Consider the following 19,768-nt stretch of genomic DNA (forward strand, 5'->3'; position numbering starts at 1 on the left):
ATTTGAAAATGATCTTTCTAGAATCTCCTCAGGATCCAGAATACTGTCAATTTCCAAAGGGATTCATAGTTACAAACGTAAAACCACCAGCTGCCCTGGAGTGTCCTGTGCAGTCTCCCCTCAGCTGGACGGCCACCCACAGCCACTAACATTAGCCAGCCTTCAGCAAGTTCACACTCTTCCAGAGGCTCACTCAAGGATTCCTGGACTCACAGGTCAAGTGGTGCTGAGCGCTGAGACAAGCACATGAAACAAAGCCAACACTGGGCTGGGTGGATGCTCCCCCCCTGCAGAGGAACCTGAGGAGCCTCTATGTGCACCGCTTCGAGCTAGAAAAAACACAGCCGCAAATGCAAAGGCTGTGAAAGGAGAGGGGGCTTGCAAACTCGAGCTACATTTGCTAATTTGGGGGCCTGGGGCAGTGTCCCAGAGGCTAAAGTTACTGCCCATAGGGGTGCTGTCTCTAATCCCGGCTGCCCCGCTTCCCGGCCAGAGAGCGAATCTCCCGACGGAAGATCTTCTACTCTTTCTTTCCTCCTCTCTGTATATCTGACTTTCCAATAAAGATAAATCTTAGAGCCCCCTCATTCCTCATTCCCACTTTCCCGCTCTCTGTCCCCGCCTCCGGCTACCCAAGGTCTTCCAGAACGGCTCGCTTTTGGCATTTTCAGGGAACGTGGAACTGCCCACTACTTGGCTTTCTGAGAATTCGTACACGCTGCAGTCAGAGGCCTTGTGACCCTGGATAGTACGAGGTCCTTCCTCGGCTCTCCTCAGCCTCCTCCCCGGGACGGTCTCACCCTTCCACAACTTGCTGAGCGCCACCCCTCCCCCGGGTTTTCCGGCCAGCGCATGTGCAGACAGTAGGACCCGCCGCCGTTTGACCCAGCTGAGGAGCCGTAGTCTCGGCTGCCTAGTCGGCCGTGGGGGCTTGTGGGAGAAGATGGCGGCTGCCCTGCACCACAGGGTTGTCCGGGCTTGGCCAATGTCACGTAAGTGTGAGGGAGGGGAGCGGTTGTCTTGTCCGGAGGGTCCGAGAAAAGGGACATCTGGAGTTTGCTGCTGGGTAGGCGTCTCGCCGAATCCAGCGCGCGTTGTTCCAGGGCCGGAGCTGCCTGGGGCTGCGTGTCTCCTCGCCGCCTCACGGTTGCACCCTTGGCAAACGGACGCGAGACCTTGAGCGGCCCGAGGGAGAGAGGAGGGACGCGGGGTGGACACGGTCATCTAGAGAACCGGAGTGTGAGATGCTCGTGCGGGGCGAGGGGTGGGCGTCTGCGGGCTGCTGACGAACGCGTTCGCCGAATGGCTTCGGTCTCAACTTGAGGTTCTTGATGCTGCAATAAAAAAACCAAACCAAACCAAACCAAAACAAAACCGAGCCTGTTAACACGTCAGAGGATGAAACCCAGTGATAATTGTAAAAGTGATATTAAAAAAAAAAAAAAGAAGCATCCCCACCGGTCAGGTGCGGAACTGGGGAGAGAAGAATGGAGACCTTAGAATTTGTCGGGTTAATTTGTCTTTTTCTTCCACTCTAAAAATCTAACAGCGTATTCTTCCAGAGGCTGGGAGAGCAAGAAACTTAGCAATAGAGTAAAGCTTCGTTATCCTTTACCCTGTCCTCTTCCACAAGCTTGCTCCCTCCCCCCCACCGGTTGAATTTTCCCGCCATGTACAAGAGGAATTAGTGAGTTATGAAGCTACATCCATACCGTATAACTTTCTGGAATAATCACAGTGGCTGCATACCAGACATTTCCAAGTGCTTTAACAAATGCTTTATAATCTGTCTGAATATATTGATACTACATGGAACATGAATTGAATTTTAAAATCAATACTTAGAAAAGGAGTGCATTGTTCATTATGTTAATCTGGACTGTTGATTTATATTGAAGTTGGAAAACAATGATTTTTCAACAAACTTAATCAGTACATAATGTTGTATGCATTAGGTTTTTCAGAGCTTTTCCCAAAAACACTTTGTCCAGGAATCCTTCCTTCTCCATGATAACATGACTTGTCACTCCTTTACTTCATGTGCTGGACGTCTTTCACTGTGGGGTTTTATACTGTCCTAACCTGTAATTATTTAATGTTTCTTGAAAAGTATGATTTCCCTCCCTAGGTAAATTTCATGTTGTAAGGCATAAGGTTTCCGTTCTAGTGGTTGTATATTCACTCAGGTCCTTTGGATTCTGTGTGGCAGTGGTCTCTGCTTGTTTTTGCCCTTGGTCCTTACATTGGTCAAGTCCCGAGGGCAGGATGCTGTCACAGGTGTCGTGGGAGAGAAGCACTCAGTAGGCACAGTTGCTTCCGTGCTGGTATTTACCCTTTTCGTGTGCTGTGGATCTTTTTTAAGGTTCTGCTGTCACCGCACTGGCCACCTCCGCGTGTCACGGCCCAGCCCGTCGCCTTCTTCACCACGCCCTCATACCTCATGGCCAAGGCGGGCGGTCCTCAGTCAGCGGGCTCGTGGCCACCGTGTTTGGGGCCACGGGGTTCCTGGGCCGATACGTCGTCAACCACCTGGGTGAGTCTGAAGTACCTGTCTGTCGTTCGCTGGCTGTCAGCCACTTATTGGGAATACCTCATGAGCGGCCATGAGCTGTGTCCCTTCATTTTAACAATACTACAGATCACTCCTGTCTCCGATTTATGTGATTTTTACAGTATGCCCAAGTTGTGACAGAGGGTAAGATATGTCTTACGGAGTGTAATGGCAGTTCAGTGATCACACTGGAGCTTCGGTGTTTCCAGACTGCCGCTGTATACTGCACCTCTATGATGCTCATGCTGCTCTTGGTTTCAATCCACCTTTTAGGACGTATGGGATCCCAGGTGATCGTACCCTACCGGTGTGACATGTACGACATCATGCACCTTCGTCCCATGGGGGATCTGGGCCAGATTATCTTCCTGGTAAGAACCCTCCTGGCTGGGTGTTTTAAGTTGACAGGTGTCCATCACTATGACGTTTTTCAGAAAGAGTCTCTTTTTACTGACCCCATTTCCTCCCAAAGTGGGTCAAGGGCATTTCACGTTTAAATTCCTGTGTTTTTGTATTTCAGCACTGGATTTTTAGATCAGCAGTTGGCCTGACAGTTCTTAGAGTTTGTCACAATTACTCATTTCTGCCTATGTGAGCCCAGAAGCCGCCATTGACAGTAAACGGATGGGCGTAGCTATGTCTCAGTGAAACTTGTTTTTCGGAATTGGGCTGTAGGTCAGATTTGCCCTGAGTGTCAGAGTTAGCCAGCTGCCACAGGACATCTGTGCTGTCCAGTGGTGGCCGTTCCTGGACGTGTCTGTTGAATTCTTGAAAGATAGGAAGTCTGAACTGAGATGTGCTATAAACTCAGTGTAGGCACAAGATTCCAGAAACTTCCTGTGCGGAAAATGATACACAATGGTTTTGTTTTTAATTTGTCATACGTTGAAATACTACTTGTATATATTAAGTTACTAAACTGAATCTCACCCTGTTCTTTTATATATGGTTAGTAGGAATTGCTGAATGATGTGTGTACCTCCTGTTATATTTATGTGCGACATTGCTTCTGTAGACAGAAAGCACCACAAGCAGGGCATTTTGTCCTTCCTGAACCTTCCCCGTTGTCTGTCTCTAAGTTACAGGTTGTTCCTTCATGTTGGTAGTTGCCATTGGAGCAAGGCAGGTGCAAGGGAGTGAGGAAAGTTAGGGTAAGTGGGAGGACAGGGAAGGGAGTGGAAATGTGTGAGACCCTTTTGCTCGTGCGGGGTTGGTGAGCCCTGCTGCATGTCCCTCAGTGCAGCAGGATGCCTGGTTCCTCAGAGTCGGGCCTCCCCATGGGCCTGCAGCCGGGGCCCCATGCCTGGGCGTACTGTTGCCTTCACTAAGCCTCTGCTCTCATTGTCACCTGGGGAACTGACCTCTTAGATTTACTTGCTTTTCCTTTTCCAAAGTGTTTCGTAAAGATCCTTCGGGCAAACCTCATTTGCTGTTACGTTGTGACCCTGCTTGCCTCTGTTCTCCTCTGCCTCTCCTTTTTCCCTTGTCCTGTTTTCCTGTTTTCCGTCTTAGCCTTCTCTCTTCCATTGCACTGATGTATGCACATATACGTAGTATTTGGCATAGAAAATTCTTACTACTCGTTTTCTAATACTTACATAGCATTGACTTTCCATTTTAACACGGATCCTGGCCTGGTCACTTTGCAGGTTTACTTAAGGTAACCCAGCTGCTATTGTGGACAAACGTATCACTTTGACTTCAGTGCTAAATGCGCTGTAAATCTACTGAGTCCCCAGACCCGTTGGCTCATTTTGAAATTTTATTTCATTTTTATTTTATAATCCAGTTTCATAGACTCAAGAATTTCCCCTTTCTCCTCCCCAATTCCTCCCTCCCCACCAATTTCCCCTTTATGACTACAGTAGTATAGTTCATTTTGCAAATTTTTAGCAGCCAGTTGGATTGGAAGTAGAGAAGGCAGGAGGGCTTAAACTGGTGCTAGTTTGGGATGCTGACAATGCAGGTGGCAGCTTAACATGCTGTACCACAATGCCAGCTTCATGTTTCCCAATTTTTCAAGTAAGAGTGACTAATTCAGTTATAAAAGAGGGAAGAGTAAAGAGAACTAGAAAGCAGTCATGAAGACTCTCCTGTGTTCCATCAGCTGCCAGAGGGGAAGTGCGCTTACTGCCGAAGTAACCCTTGGGTGTTTGGCTTTTGAAGGGAGACTGGACGGCTGGATTTCTTTACTTGACGACTGGGAGAATCGGGTGGACAAAAGCCAATGTGCTTCGTTAAAGAGAAACAGCGACTCTCCCAGTTCTCCCAGTTCCTTTGATGAGTTGGCCTCCAGCACAGTCAGGGACTTGGCCTGGGTTGTGGCCTGAGCAGCCCGTATCCGGCAGTACTCTGTGCTCCCGGGGGGCTGCGGAGGTGTGGGGGCTCGGCGTCACTCCTGGGGCTTCACCTGACGGGCTGCTGCTCCTACAGGAATGGAACGGCAGGGACAAAGACTCGATCCGGAGGGCGGTGCAGCACAGCAACGTGGTCGTCAACCTTGTCGGACGGGAATGGGAGACCAGGTCAGCCTTGGGCACACATTTCTTCTCTGCAGAACTCCCGTCTTGGGCTCCGCTGGATGTTAACTGGGCACCTTGTTGGTGCTCACTTAGTCCCTCAGTCAGGGCTGATGGAGCACCAGGGGTGCTCCTCAGGAGCATTTAGCCTTTGTGTTTGTTTGAATGTTTGTGTTTAGCCTTTGTATGGGCTGTTTATGTACAAACTGATGCATTTCACTTTAAAGAGACGGAGACAAGTTACCTGTTTACTGTTTAACTCTCCAGATGTGCACAGCAGCCAGGGCTGGGCCAGGCTGAAACCAGGATCTCAATACATTCCAGGTCTCCCACATGGGTGACTGAGACCCAGGTGTCTGAGCTGTCCCCTGCTGTCCCCTCGGGTGTGCGCTGGCAGGAAGCTGGAGCCAGGAGCGGTGCCAGGAACTGGACCAGGCTTGCCACTGTGAGACAGATGGCAGGCGTCCCGAGCAGCATCGTAACCACTGGGCTGGATGCTTAGCTCTAAACGGAGTTTTAATCCTGTACTTTCACAGTACTTTGTTCACAGTTTTCTTCCCCCCCAACACTTGGCTAATGTTTGGCTTAGATTCGTGTATGTGTATTTGTCTCATCAAATATGTTTTAAGTCTTGGATGGCACAGAGCATCTTACTCATCTTCATATCCTCTTTATGGGTAGCACAGTGGAAGCATTAGTTAATGGTACTAACTCGGTAACTGCTGGTTAGCATCTCCCTTTTCACCCCCCTACTTCCCTTCTGTTTGCTAGCAAGTGCAGCGCAGCTTGTTAAAGAGCCCCGAGAGCACGGAGTTGTCAGTGCCGAGTAGATAAGCTTGACATTGTGCTCAGGAATGACAGCCGGGCTAGAAAACTTGGGAAGACCATGAATTTGGGCGTTAAGTGAAATCATTACTGTTTAAAAGTGTAGCTATTAGGAATTTCAGTATGGCTAGGAAAACCAGCTTATCACAGAAAACTTTGAAATCCTGCGTCCCATTTCTAACTAATCACATTTGTTTTCTTTGTTTCAGAAACTTTGATTTTGAGGATGTTTTCGTGAAGATTCCCCAAGCAATTGCTCAAGTGTCCAAGGAAGCTGGGGTTGAAAGATTCATCCATGTTTCACATCTGAATGCTGATATCAAAAGTCCTTCCAGATACCTGAGAAATAAGGTATCAAGTTGATGTGGGGCATGTTTCAGAGAGCTAGTTCCTAAGGATCTCAGAGCTGATTGAAGTGACAAGTGTTTCTCATCTGACCCTGCATGTTCCCAGTTGGGTGATGGTGTGTGTGTTGTCTTCTGACCTCCTGGTTGACTGCTGTCCAGGGAATCCTGCTGAGGGGTCCCCAGGTGGATTGATATTGTTGGCCTGCCTGCATAGGCATCAGGTAGCTCTGGGATGTGGTAGGATCAGGCAGAAACATCATAAAAGCTAGAGTAGGCTTTCTGCTAGGGAGTCAAACTTGTTTATCCTCCTGTGGTTAAAGGACCATTTTTTGTTCTCTGACTCCTTGCCTAGTTGTGGTTTTTATGCGCTGTCCCCCCCGCCCTTTAAAAAGTTTATTTGTTTGAAAGGCAGAGTAATAAAGAGAAAGATAGCATAGATCCGCTGGTTCACTCCCCCTAAATGGCTGTACCTTCCAGGGCTGATCCAGACCGAAGCCAGGAGCCAGGGATTCCATTCAGGTTTCCCACGTGGGTAGCAGGGGCCCAGGTATTTGGGCTGGATTGGAAGCCAGGGCAGATGGGACTCAAACTGGTGCTGCCAGGTGGGATGCCAGCATGGCAGGTGGCAGCCTAGCTCACTGCAGCACAGCGCTTTTCCAAAGGTGGTGTGAAGGCTGTGAATGGTGGGTAAGCACTGCCAGGGGACGGCTGTTCTTGTAGCACTGCCAGTTCTCTAGTTACCTTCCACACGAGGTGAGACCGTCTCCAGGGGCGTAACGTGCACATCAGTAGCTTTAAAGTTTCCTTATGTAATTCCAAGTGACAGTTCCAACATTGAGGAACACTGTGTAGCTCGAGGCAGAAGAAGAGGGTCCAGCTGGGCACTTTGTTCCTCAGGTGCACTGCGCATGTGCTTTCCGTCCAGGCAACGGTGGCAAGTGGTGGTTTAAGATCCTGGGGTTTCAAACAGATCTGGGAAGAAATGAAAGGTTTGAAAGTCAGCGGCCTTTGATGTTCATTGCAGTAGTAGGGGAAGCACAGGATGTTTTTGTAAGGAAATGAGGCGGAGAAAAGACCCAGGGGAGTGCCAGGGGTGAGTGATCAGCAGAGGAGGAGGCACCTGCAAAAACCAAAACAAACACAAAAGATTATGCCACGGTGGACATGGTGAGGTGGAAGGCAAAGCAGGAGCGTGTGGTGCGTTAAATGAGGACTGTGAAGTCGCTCGTCTATTGACGTGGAGGTCAGCTGTGATCCTAAAAAAATCGTTTCTGCACAAACGTTGAAGCGGGACCCGGTGTACAGGTGAGTGAAGAGCGACGTAGAGCAGAGGCAGTGAGAGCGAGAGAAGCGTGTTTTCAAGCACTCTGGTTGATGAGACAAGGAAGGGGGCTGCTTGGAAAGCAGAGAGGCGGGGGGTGTGGATATGAGATGGAGGGTTGTTCGTTTGCCTTGGCCAAGGCTTGCGGGGAGGTGCTGGCCACGAGAGCGAGACTGAAGGTAGGGGAGAGAGCCAAGTGGACAGGTTCCTGACGAGGTGAAAGGAGGCGAGCTCTGAAACCCTGGTGACAACATTGCTCATCCTGGAGGAGAAAGTGTTCCTGGGCTTGCTGGTTTTTACAGTGAGCTGGAGGTGTCTTTTTGCCTGCTCTGTTAATTTTGTGTTTGAATTCGGAATGTGAAGTCATTTTCTGATGGGAAAGAAAGGGAGTCTGAAGTTGTAAGAGCTAAAACGTGTGAAGCTGTGAGAGACCACGCCAGCTAGAAGGGAACACTGTTCCTGGCAGGGAGCTGGGCTGTTGGCAACAACCAGAGCGCCTCCAACTAGGAGGGCACACGGGAGCTGCAAACACTCTGATTTTTGTTCTTCCCCTTTTTTTTATTTTTTAAGAAAATGTTCTTTGTTAAAGATTTATTAGTTTTTTGGTGGGGGAGGCAGATATACAGAATGGAGGAGAGACAGATGTTCTGTCCAGTGGTTTACTCCCCCACGTGGCTGCAACGGCTGGACCTGTGCCAGTCTGAAGCCAGGGGTCCGGAGCCTCTTCTGGGTCTCCCACGCGGGTGCAGGGCCCCAAGGCTTGGGCCATCCTCAACTGCTTTCCCAGGCCACAGGCAGGGTGCTGGATGGGAAACGGGACTGCTGGGATTAGAACTGGAGCCCTTATGGGATCCTGGCGCGTTCAAGGCGAGGACTTTAGCCGCTGTGCTATCTTGTTGGGCCCCTTTCTTCCTCTTTAAGCATCCCTAAATACAAACAGGAAGAAACCCAACAGCAACCACAAAAGGGGCAAAGCATTAACACTGTAATATGGTCTCACATGACTATCTTCATATGGAGAAAGAATTGTCCTGACAGTGCAAGAAGGATGTAAGTTTTGCTCACTTGTCCCAGAACTTTGAACTCTTACAGTAGATGCTTTATTTTGTTCTTTAAGGCTGTTGGAGAGAACGCAGTGAGAGATGTATTTCCAGAAGCCACTATCATAAAGCCATCGGACATCTTCGGAAGAGAGGACAGATTCCTCAACCATTTTGCTAGTACGTATTCTTTATAGTAGAAGGATGCTGACTAAGTAGGCTTGAGTTGAGTACAAACTAATTCTCTGATTCAACAGGCTGGCTATATTCTTGCCCATTTACCTTTTCATCCCCTGATATTATGTTTCCTTTTTTAAAAAATTCTTTATCTTTTTTGTTGTTGTTGTTGGCCATCCTTCACAGGCAGGTGGCTGGATGGGAAGTGTAGCAGCCGTATAGGAACTGTCCCGTATAGGATGCACATACAGGATGCCAGCTGCCGCCTGGAGGCAGAGGATTATCCAGTTGAGCCAATGCGCTGGCCCCAATGTTACATCTTCGTAGTTGATGAATTCCCTCCTTTGATCTTTGCAGCTCAGATGAATGGAAACTGCGTGGCCTAGAACGTCTGCGGCTTGAGTTTACATTTTGGCCTAATTAACTTTGTCGAGATGGTAGAATATTACTCAGAATTATTCTCGCTGCCCTAACATCCCTCATGTTTCCTGAGCTATCCCTTCCTCCTCCTGTCATGAGTGATTGACCGCAGTGAATCTGGGTAGTACCTCCAAAGTTTTTTCTTTTCCAGAACATCACAGAGTTGGGATCAGCCATGTAGCTTGTAGCCTTCGAGACTGTCTTTCGTGGAGCAGTGTGCGCTAAGGTCTCCTGTGTGGCTGAGTCATACTGCCTTTTATGGACGTGCCAGTTTACCCAGTTTTGTTATTTTTTTAAACGGTGTCATTATTTTTATTGTAAAGTCAGATTTACAGAGAAAAGGAGAGACAGAGAGAAAGATCTTTCATCCACTGGTTCACTCCCCAACTGGCCACAATAACTAGAGCTGAGCCGATGCAAAGCCAGCAACCAGGAAGGAGCCTCCTTCGGGTCTCCCACGTGGGTGCAGGGTCCTAAGGCCTTGGGCCATCCATGACTGCTTTCCCAGGCCACAAGCAGGGAGCTGGATGGGAAGTAGGGCAGCCGGTATATGAACTGGCACCCCATATAGGATCCCCGCACATGAAAGGCCAGGTCTTAGCCACTAGGCTACTGCGCTGGGCCCTAGTTTTGTTATTTTTGTCACATTGCTTTTATCACTGTATTGTTTCATCTGTCAGTTCTTGCGTGGGTTCTTGGAGTGGGCTGCATTTGTGGTGTGGTCTTGTGGATGGTCAGGCAGTAGCATCACGGAGCAGATGACCAGTTGGCAGGCCATTGACTGCTCTGCTCTCTGCATTGTTTTCGTTTGCATGTGTATCATCTGAGGAACAAATGGCTGCTCCTTTTACAGTCCTCAGCTTCCTCAGAATCGACGACACTGGTCTCTCGTGTGCTGTTCTGTTGCTCCGTGTATTGGTGCGTTGCAGCACAGGCCTCCTAAGGATGCTTCTCATGCCTTCCAGATACCCGCTGGTTTGGTGGTGTGCCTCTCATCTCCTTGGGCAAGAAGACAGTGAAGCAGCCAGTATATGTGAGTACCCCGGGTGAAGCACAGTACAAGCTTGAGCTCAAATCGGGTTTGGGTAATTAATTTTCTGGTTTCGTTCTAATCCAGTAACCATCTTTTTTGTCTTTGTCACGTTGTTTTAATTGGCTACCTCTCAGCTAAGAGTACATGTTTTGTCAGAGTCTCCCCTAGTTTATTCCTTCGAGAAAAACGTATTGAACCCTCAGTGCACCCAACATGGGGGCTGTGTCACTGGGGTTATCACATAACTGCAGAAACACATTGCTAACCTCAGTGGGGCTAATGTGATGATGTAATGTGAGAGGGAGAGGGTTTATATATTAAGTCAGAGGGACACCTGATCTAGCCTTGGGCCTGTCAGAGGAAATGTTCCCTAAGGTGACCCCTGATGGACTAGTGACAGTCTTAAGTCTGGTGAGGGGACCTGGGAAGAGTGTCCTGCAGGGGAGACAGCTGGTCTGCGTGTGCAGAGGTGAGGTGCCACCAGCTCCTGTCGGACGCTGAGTCGCAAGCTCTCAGTGGTGGCTCCTTTGGCACTTTCCCCCAGCTGTTCTTCGTGTTGAGCCTGTCGCAGTGGGGTGGCGGCATCCTGTCCTCTAGCCTCTAGATGCTACGGCACCACCCCCAGCTGCAACAACCAAAAATGTCTCCAGCCAGTTGCCATGTTGGATAGAAAGCCATGTTGCTCCTTCTGAAAGTCAGAATGGCAGAGTGTCAGCAGGTCTGTGTCTCTCGACTTGCGTTTAAGATGGCTTTGGGGCAGAGCTGGGGGAGAGCAGGGAAGGATGTTGTGGCCCAGGCCAGCAGGAGGGTCTTGAGCCTCCCAGTGATCAGTGTGTCCTTACCAGGAAAGTGCTCCAGGGGCCTTCTCCAAGCAGAGTCATTGAGCTCTCTTGCAGAGGTAGTGTGTGTTTCGTTTGTCTTGTAAGAAGCTTTCTGGAAACAGACAGTTGTGTTATTTTCATGTTGTCACATAATCAGTATTGCCTGATCTCCTTTCTTGCTTTGTTGTTTTCCTCCCTTCTTATCTCACTTCGCTCTTTTTCAGTAGTTGTTGTAATTTATTGTAGGTTGTAGATGTGTCCAAAGGAATTGTGAATGCGATTAAGGATGCAGATGCCAAAGGAAAAACCTTTGTCTTCAGTGGGTAAGTGTCCAGAGCTTGACTTTAAAGTTTTCAACTAGTAAGTAACAGGAATAAATGGGCAGAACTGGCGCTTGGAACATTGCCTGCTTGCTCCTTAGTCGGTACGGCTCGAAATCAGAAGCAGTTACTACAGTCTCTGCCAGGCTCCAGTAGGTCATTCTTGGTTGACGTAATGCTGGGACAAGTAATACTAGACACGTAATGTCATCATTTTTCCAAGAAAATTATAGATTGTTATTTACACTTTTCTTCTTGTCTGTTTAGCACTAGCAAAATTTCTGCTTCCCCCCCCCTTTTTTTTAAAGATTTATTTGTTTTTATTGGAAAGTCAGATTTACAGAGAAGAGGATCTTCTGTCTGCTGATTCATTCTCCAAGTGGCTGCAATGACTAGAGCTGAGCCGATCTGAAGCCAGGAGCCAGGAGCTTCTTTTGGGTCTCCCATGTGGGTGCAGGATCCCAAGGCTTTGGACCGTCCTTGACTGCTTTTCCAGGCCACAAGCAAGGAGCTGGATGGAAAGTGGGGCCATGGGGATTAGAACCAGTGCCCATATGGGATCCTGGTACATGCAAGGCGAGGGCTTTAGCTGCTAGGCTACCGCACTGAGCCCTTACCTGGTGTTTTGAGTCTAACTCAAAGGCATTAGACCTTAATTCTGCTCCTAGGTTTTGTATATTTATAAATTTTATTGCACTGTTCCATTTATATGCCACTCATTTATTACATATCTGTGGACACATCTACACTCACAAGAACTGGTAAGCCCGGCAGTGTCACAGTGTGGACGATCAACAGAATGGCGCTGCTGAAGAGCCGTGAACGAGCACGGGAGAAGACAGGACAGCCTTACCTGCAGGAGCGCCGAAAAGGATAGAATGCTTACGAACAAAGTTAACAATGAAAGCACAAGGTTGATGCTCTGGGCATTACCAAGCAGTGCTGTGAGACATTATGGAGCATCTTGCAAACGAAGCTGGACCGGTGTCTTTTATGCCCATGGTTTGAGAGGCAGTCATATTGTTAAAATGACAGTTTCCCCCAAAATAGTCTGGAGGCTGACTCAGTCCTGTAAAAATCCCAGCAGATGTGTTTCTGGGGTAAATTGACAAATTTCCTGTGGTAATGCAAAAGACCCAGGCTACCTGAAAGCATCAAGCTTCCCAATTTTGTAGCTTGCTCTGAAGCTTTAGTTGCCAGGCCAGTGTGGTACTGATGTGAGGACAGACACAGAGGTCGGGTACCCAGGACTGATAGCCCCAAATCAACCTTGTGTGCTAACGGCTAAGCACGTTTTGGTAGAGCTGGTACCATGACACTTCCCTGAGGGAAAGATTCTCTTTCCAACAAAGTGTTCCAATATCCGCATGAAAAGAGATGAAATGAGACTTTTGCTTCACACTGTATGTGAATGAATAAATCCACTCAAAAGTCAGAGACCTGTATGTGAGAGTTAAAATTATAACAGTTTTACAAGAGACTAGAAGATTTTCTTCACCTTAGATTAGACAAAAAGTTTTTAACTATGATACCAAAAACATGATCCACAAGAAAAAAAAATTGATGTATTAGATTTCATCAAAAGTGAAAGCTTTTATATTTGCTTTTTAATTTAAAAATGTATTATTTGTTTTTAAATTTTTTTGTGTACTTATTTGACTGGCAGAGTGATGAGGGAGGGGACAGAGAGAGACAGCTGTTCCATCCGTTGGTTCACTCCTCAAATGGCCAGTAGCAGCTGGGACTGAGCTAGCCTGAAGCCAGGAGCCAGAAAATGCACTCAGGTGCCCCTCTGGAGTGGCGGGAGAGCTGTTTGAGCCGTCCTGTTCTGCTCTCCAGGTTATTAATAAGAGCTGGACTCGAGGCACAGTCACCTTCTCTCTTTTTCTCTGTTGGCATTCAGGGACAGCCCCACGCAGTACCTGCTCCACAAACTTCTGTATTTCAAATAACACCGTTAAAAAAAAGGAACAACCCTGCCACAGACTGAAAAAGTGTTTGTTAATTTAACATTCAGATCCAGGTTTATTGGGTTATAGATTTTTTTTTCTGTTTAAAGATTTACGTATCGTGAAAGTCAGAATTCTGGAGAGGGCGACAGAGATCGCTTCCACTCCTTGGCTCCCTGGGTGGCGGCAGTGACAGCCTGGGCCAGCTGGAAGGTAGAGCTGAGAGCTTCGTCGGCCTCCCCACGTGGATGCAAGGGCCCAAACACTGAGGCCGTCTTCCACCGCTTCGCTCTGACCATTAGCTGGGCGGCTGGATCAGGTGGAACAGCCAGCACACAAACCGGTACCCGTAGGGGATACTGGCTTCCTGGGCATTGGCTTTACCCATGTGCCACCGTGCTCATCTGGGTTATGGAAATGTGGGAGTCCCTTCTCACTGGACTGTGAGAAGGCTGTTAACTGAAAGTGAGGAGGAGGCGGGACGGAAGAAAAGGTCGTAAGTGTAGGATTACCAGGCAGAACCCGGTGTGCCATTTGAGAGTGCTGATCGGAGGTGTAAGGCTGAGGCAGTTAGCTCAGCAGTTATCTCAGCTGTATTTTCCGTGTGATTCTGTCCTGCCTGGAGTTCAGGCCCAGAGGAGGCAGATACTGGACATGACCCAGAGTAAGGGTTTGGCTGGCTGAGTACGGTGCAGAAGAGCAGTTGATAGAAACACTTCAGAAATACTCCCCAGAAGCCTTGCTGTTTCAAAATATACTTTGACCCAGTTCTACTTCTAGAAATTTATTTTAAATACATGGAATCTTCTAAATACATGATCGTGACACAAATATTTGCAATAATGTTTATTAAAATACTATTTTATAGGAGAAAAAGATATTAATAGCTTAAATAGCTATAAGCTGTAAATTGATAAAGCAATTATTATATTCAATCCAATAATAGGCATATGAATATTTAATCACATAGAATGACTGTGATGTTAGCTTTGTTCTCTTTAGTAGTGGGATTATGGGTGCTAATCTGCTTATGCTCATCTGTTTTTATTGCATATGTATTTACCTTTTCATCATAAAAATGTTGGTGTGGGCATTGAGCAGAGTGGTTAAACTGCTAGTTGGAATGCCCACGTCCCGTGTTTAAGAACTGTCTGTTTGCTTTTGGAAGGCCAAATCGGTACCTGCTCTTTGACCTGGTGCGGTACATCTATGCTGTGGCTCACAGACCCTTCCTCCCGTACCCCATGCCGCATTTCGCCTACCGGTGAGTACAGTGCTGCTTTTGCGTCCCCTCCGTTAAAGAGCTGACTTGACACATTTGGAACTAGTGCCTGCCTAGAAGTGCAGGGTTCTGTCTGTGGTGCAGTGCAGGGCCAGGGTCTGGTGCCTTGTGCCCTGGTGCGAGCTGAGAACGAGTCGGGCATCTAGGAAAGGGGCGTGTAGATTGGTGCAAATGACAGAAACTGTGTGCGAGGGAGCCTACAGCTACAGTCTTCAAACTCCAGTGCAAGCTTGGAACCGGTTTATAGAAGGAAGCCGTCGGCAGAGGGCGCCTCTTGGTGAGTCAGTGTGGCTGTGGTTGTGGAAGGAGCCAGGGCAGCTCAGCTCTGTCCTGTGACTGCCTTGTCTTCTTGGTTTAAAGTCTTGAACTTAATCATGTCACCCTGAATGGCGTGGTCAGGGAGGTCTTCACATACGATTTGTCAGAAACTGATTTATAAACCAGTGTGACAGTTCACTCTTCTCCTTCGTTTGCTTAGTCATTCCACAAATGTTTGATGTTCTTAGGCAGTGTATTAAGTGCTAAGCAATTACAACAAACCTTCAAAAAGCTTGTGGTCTGATGTGGGACTTAGAAGGACAGATAGGATGCAGAGTGGTGACTGTTTATTGAGTGGTCTGTCCTTTGGCCTGTTTGACTTGATCTCATTTGATCCTCACACTGACTTAAGGATGTAGGGCCCCTGAAAGCAGAGGCCACAGAGGATGCGGACTGCCTCCTCTAGAGGACCAGCTGAGTGTGAGAGTCAGTCAGAGAGGCACAGGAAGAGTGCTCAGACAGTGACAAGAAGGAAGAAGATGGGGTGTTTCAGGGAGGGGATGGATGTTGTAAGAGGGGCATTGCTGTGTTTCTTGTGTTTGCACCAGAGCAGAGCCGGGCCCAGAGTGGGTGCTCTTGTTGGGTCATGGACGCGAATGGACCAGCACCTGTCCCCGTGACCAGTGCTGTAGAGTAGATTCCAGGGCTGTTGGTGAGAGTGAAGTGGTGTGGCCACACTGGATCCCTATAAGGGATGCTCTTTGGCAGGCAGGTTGGTCCGGAGCTAAGATGTTATTGTTGTTGGAGAAATTCTAAGCAGTCTTTTTTTTTCTCCCAACATTTATTTACACCACTCATTAGAATAATGGTTTTCTATTTAAAAGCTGCAGAACCCTGTATTCAATGAATATTTGCCCAGAGGCCCTTCTGGTAAATCAGATAAAAAAGTACAAGTGATCTAGTTGTAGTGAGGTGCTCAGAGCATGTACTCTCAACCCCCGGCCCCTTACCCCTCAGGGGCTGGTTGGAAAGCCACTTCTCTGAGCACAGTTTCGGCAGGCCTAGGGATGACGTGGCCGGGCAGCCCTCACTGTTCACTGCAGAGCGCAGTGGAGTCCTCAAGGCAGGTGGCCCCTCTAGTCCTCTTGCTGACTTGACTGTGGGTCTTAGTCTTCCCTCTGCTGTTGGTGTTTTGGTTCCTAGGGCCCCCACACCTAGAGTTGTATGTCACAGCTGGCACACTGTTCCACTTGCCCTGCGTCTTTCATGGCAGCAGGCTGGCTTATCTGTGGTTTGGAGGACATTGGTTTTCACAGATTTGGGTGAAAGTTGGGTCTTGTCTGTCGGCTTTGTTGGTTTTGGCTCTTTGTTTAAGATGCATAGTCTCTCGAGGAGAACAGTGGTGCCAGTAATTACAGTGATCATGTGGGTTGGCTTGATGGGAAACAGACTAAAAAGCAGAGGTAGCCTCCGGGTGGTAGCACCTGGATGTAAGATATTTACAAAGACCTCAGAGAGTGCCTGCCTTGGCACAGGCCTGTGGCCCTTAGAGGCTGGCTTCAGCATTGGGCACAGGGACACTTAAGCATCTGTGCCATCTGTATTCCTTCTCCCAGGATGATAGCAAGACTCTTTGAAATCACTCCATTTGAGCCCTGGACCACGCGTGACAAAGTGGAGCGGGTGAGTGTGCATGTGGTTGGCATCCTAGAAGCTGGGCAGATGGCTGTGGGCACTGGAGAGTCGGGATCTCGCTATGCTTGCTTGCTTGCTTGCTTTCTTGGAGTTTCCACGCTCTTGTCTGTGATGTTGCTTCCGGCTCAGGCCAGTCTCTCTAGTCATGTGAAGCAGGTCATCTGTCCACCTCTGTGGTGGCCCAGGTCGGGGTGGCTCTGATTTGTTTCAGCCCAGCATTGCTAGGTCGTTGCCAAGCAGCACATAACCATGCCTAAATTGCATAGTTGTTCCCCTTGTTTTTCCCTGATTTTGTTTATTTTTTAAAGATTGATTTATTTTTATTGGGAAGGCAGATTTACAGAGAGAAGGAGACATAGAGAAAGATCTTCCATCTGCTGGTTCACTCCCCAAGTGGTTGCAATAACCAGAGCTGAGCTGATCAGAAGCCAAGAGCCAGAAGCCTCCTTGGGGTCTCCCACGTGGGTGGCGGGTCCCTAGGCCTTAGGCTGTCCTTGACTGCTTTACCAAGCCACAAGCAGGGCGTTGGTGGGAAGTGAAGCCGCAGGGACGTGAACTGGTGTCCCTGTGGGAGGCTGGTGCTTGCACGCGCAGATTAGCCAGTGGAGCCATTGTGTGTGTCCTGTCTCTCGCTTATTTTAAGGGCCAAACCACCTTCGTGGTTCCCGACCAGCTTCGTCTGCTAAAACCTGCTGCAGTGGCAGGTGTGCTCCATGCCTGCCTTGTCACATAGCATCAGCGACGTGTGACATCGAGCACTCGACACGGGACCAGTGTGGCCACAGAAATGAAACTTGAATTTTAGTTAATTTTAACTAATTTAAACTTGAATTGAAAGTGGACCTTTGGCTCCTGGCTTTCTGCGTTGGCACAGGTCTAGCCCTGCAGCCAGGGCCCTGTAGACAGTACGTGCCAGAGCCCACTCCTCCCTGTTCCTGCTTTTTTTTGAAATAGTTTTAATTCTCAAACTTTATCATCTTTTCTTTCTTTCCTGTTCCTTTTGTGTTTTTTGGGAAGACTTATTTATTTGAAAGAGGGAGAGACAGAGATCTTTTCATTCATTAGTTCACTTTCCAAATGGCTGCAATGGCCCTGGGGGGTCCAGGCCCAAGCCAGGAGCCAGGAGCTGCTTCTGGGTCTCCTGTGTGAGTGCAGGAGCTCAAGCACTGGGCAGTCCTGTGCTTTTCCAGGGACATTAGTGGGGAGCTGGGTCAGAAGAGGGGCAGCCGGGACTAGAACTAGCACCCGTAAGGCAGCACCTTAACCCACCATCCCAGAGCACCAGTTCACAGAGATGTAGAGTGTCTCCTTGGCTCGGTTCTGATATTCCTAATCAGACAGCCAGGCTTCTTACTCAGCTCATTTCCTGCCACCTTCCTCGTCCCTCCAAAACGGTGAATCCACAGCCTCGAGTCTTTCCTGCCATCTCCCATCAGCCCCTGCTGTGCACAGGTGCTTCTGGGGAGGATGCAAAGTAAAAATAAACTCTACAGTAGCTCCTCTGCCTCTGACGGCCTCTGGACCGTGGACTGGTGTTGACAGGTAGCAGTGGAGTGGTCCTGTCAGTGTCGTGTAACGGCTGATGGGTAGAGAAGATGAGAAAGGCTGGTCCAGACACTGCAGCGCTTGATAAAAGAATGACAGACATTTGGTGAAGGATTAGTGCTGTCCCCACTTGCAAATTGGTTCTGTTAATTTGCTTTTTACAAAATCTGGGACCTTTGGTCTTATATTTCATTCCCCTTAGCTACAAAACAAAAGGGGTTTGTTTGTTAGCTCTGTAGAGAGCATTGGTCCCCTGGGCTAGGTTCACCGGAACAGCTGAGGAGCACATGGGCTGGTTACCCCTCCACAGTGAGGAGCGGGTCCTGCCTATTCTTGTTAATGTAGGTGTGAGATGCTGTGCGCAGGCACAGTGTGCTAGGGAAGGGGCCTGCTCTGTCTCGCCGCCCTTGCTCCCGAGTCCCCCTGTGAAGCCAGCCCCGGCCCATGCCATCGGAGACTTGTACATCTGGGGTGCAGATGGGCTTGGGTTTTTATTTATTGGATGGCTCATCTGCAGTGTGTCCTGTGCTCACAGATAGTCCTGAGAGACGTGGTGATCTGACTTTTTCCCTCACTCACCCTCCTCTTTAAGCCAGGAGTCTCTCCATGTGTTCTTAGAAGGCAGTGAGGTCTCAGTTGAGCAGTAAGAGTTTGCTGTGGGGGCACTTTGTGTTCCTGATGAATGTTCAGCATCCTCTCTGGTCCTTTGTTTATTCAAAGAATTACATCACAGACAAGATGTTGCCACATCTGCCCGGCTTGGAAGACCTCGGCATCCAGGCGACACCGCTGGAGCTCAAGGCCATTGAGGTGCTGCGGCGTCATCGCACCTACCGCTGGCTGTCTGCCGAAATTGAGGATGCAAAGCCGTCCAAGATCGTCACTGCCCCCTGAGCAGCCCTGGGGCACTTAGGTGCTGATGGGCAGGCGACCTACATTCTTTAGGGAGTCTGTACATAGTCGTAAAGATCCCTCTATTAAAACATCTGAAGCTAAATTCTGCATCGTTTTATTTATTGATCTATAAAATGAGAAATCTAGTCACACTGCAGACTTGAAGATAATTTTCTTTAGGCAGTTACCCTTCCTTCTGTAGGCACCATATGCATGGATTCAACCAACTACAACAAATCAGAAATAATTGAAAAAATTTGCTTCCATACTGAACATACAGAGGGTCTGTTTTTCTGGTTATTACTTCCTAGATGATGCAGCGTAACAGCTGTTCATATAATGTATTGTATTAGGGGTTATAAATAGTTCTGAAATGGTTGAAGGTATGGAGAAGATGTATATGGGAAACATGCAAATGCTGCACCATAAGGGACTTGGGCCTCCACAGATGTTGGTATCTGGCAGGTGTAAAAGAAGACCCTGGACCAATCTCCAGAAGTCGAGGGACAACGATGTGTACCTAATAATGATGTACAAATCTTTGGCTTTTTGAAATGTCTTTAAGATTTGAATTTCCCTGTGGCAAGCCACTTCTAGCATCTATTCTGGAAGACAGGGACCCCTCTTTAATTTCAAAATATTGTGACGAACTGAATACCTGACTGTAATTTGTTCTTCATTAGTTGAGGAAGCTGCAGTGTATCGTAACCAGTCGGAATTTACTCACACTGAAGATGTTCTTAAAATTTATTTTAGTGATATCTGCACACA

General features: G+C 48.3%; 1 protein-coding gene across 1 annotated transcript; it reads left to right on the forward strand.

Moving 5' to 3' along the window:
* Window positions 1-845: 845 nt before the first annotated feature.
* On the forward strand, window positions 846-19,100 carry NDUFA9 (NADH:ubiquinone oxidoreductase subunit A9). Its single transcript, XM_058655968.1, has 11 exons — window positions 846-992; window positions 2,363-2,533; window positions 2,825-2,922; window positions 4,985-5,076; window positions 6,105-6,246; window positions 8,681-8,783; window positions 10,166-10,233; window positions 11,301-11,377; window positions 14,492-14,587; window positions 16,480-16,546; window positions 18,824-19,100. Exons 1-11 carry the CDS (start codon window positions 944-946, stop codon window positions 18,995-18,997), a joined length of 1,137 nt encoding a protein of 378 aa, XP_058511951.1. The 5' UTR covers window positions 846-943; the 3' UTR covers window positions 18,998-19,100.
* Window positions 19,101-19,768: the final 668 nt, after the last annotated feature.

This window comes from Ochotona princeps, chromosome 27, assembly GCF_030435755.1.
Source record: "Ochotona princeps isolate mOchPri1 chromosome 27, mOchPri1.hap1, whole genome shotgun sequence".
Taxonomy (NCBI): Eukaryota; Metazoa; Chordata; class Mammalia; order Lagomorpha; family Ochotonidae; genus Ochotona; species Ochotona princeps.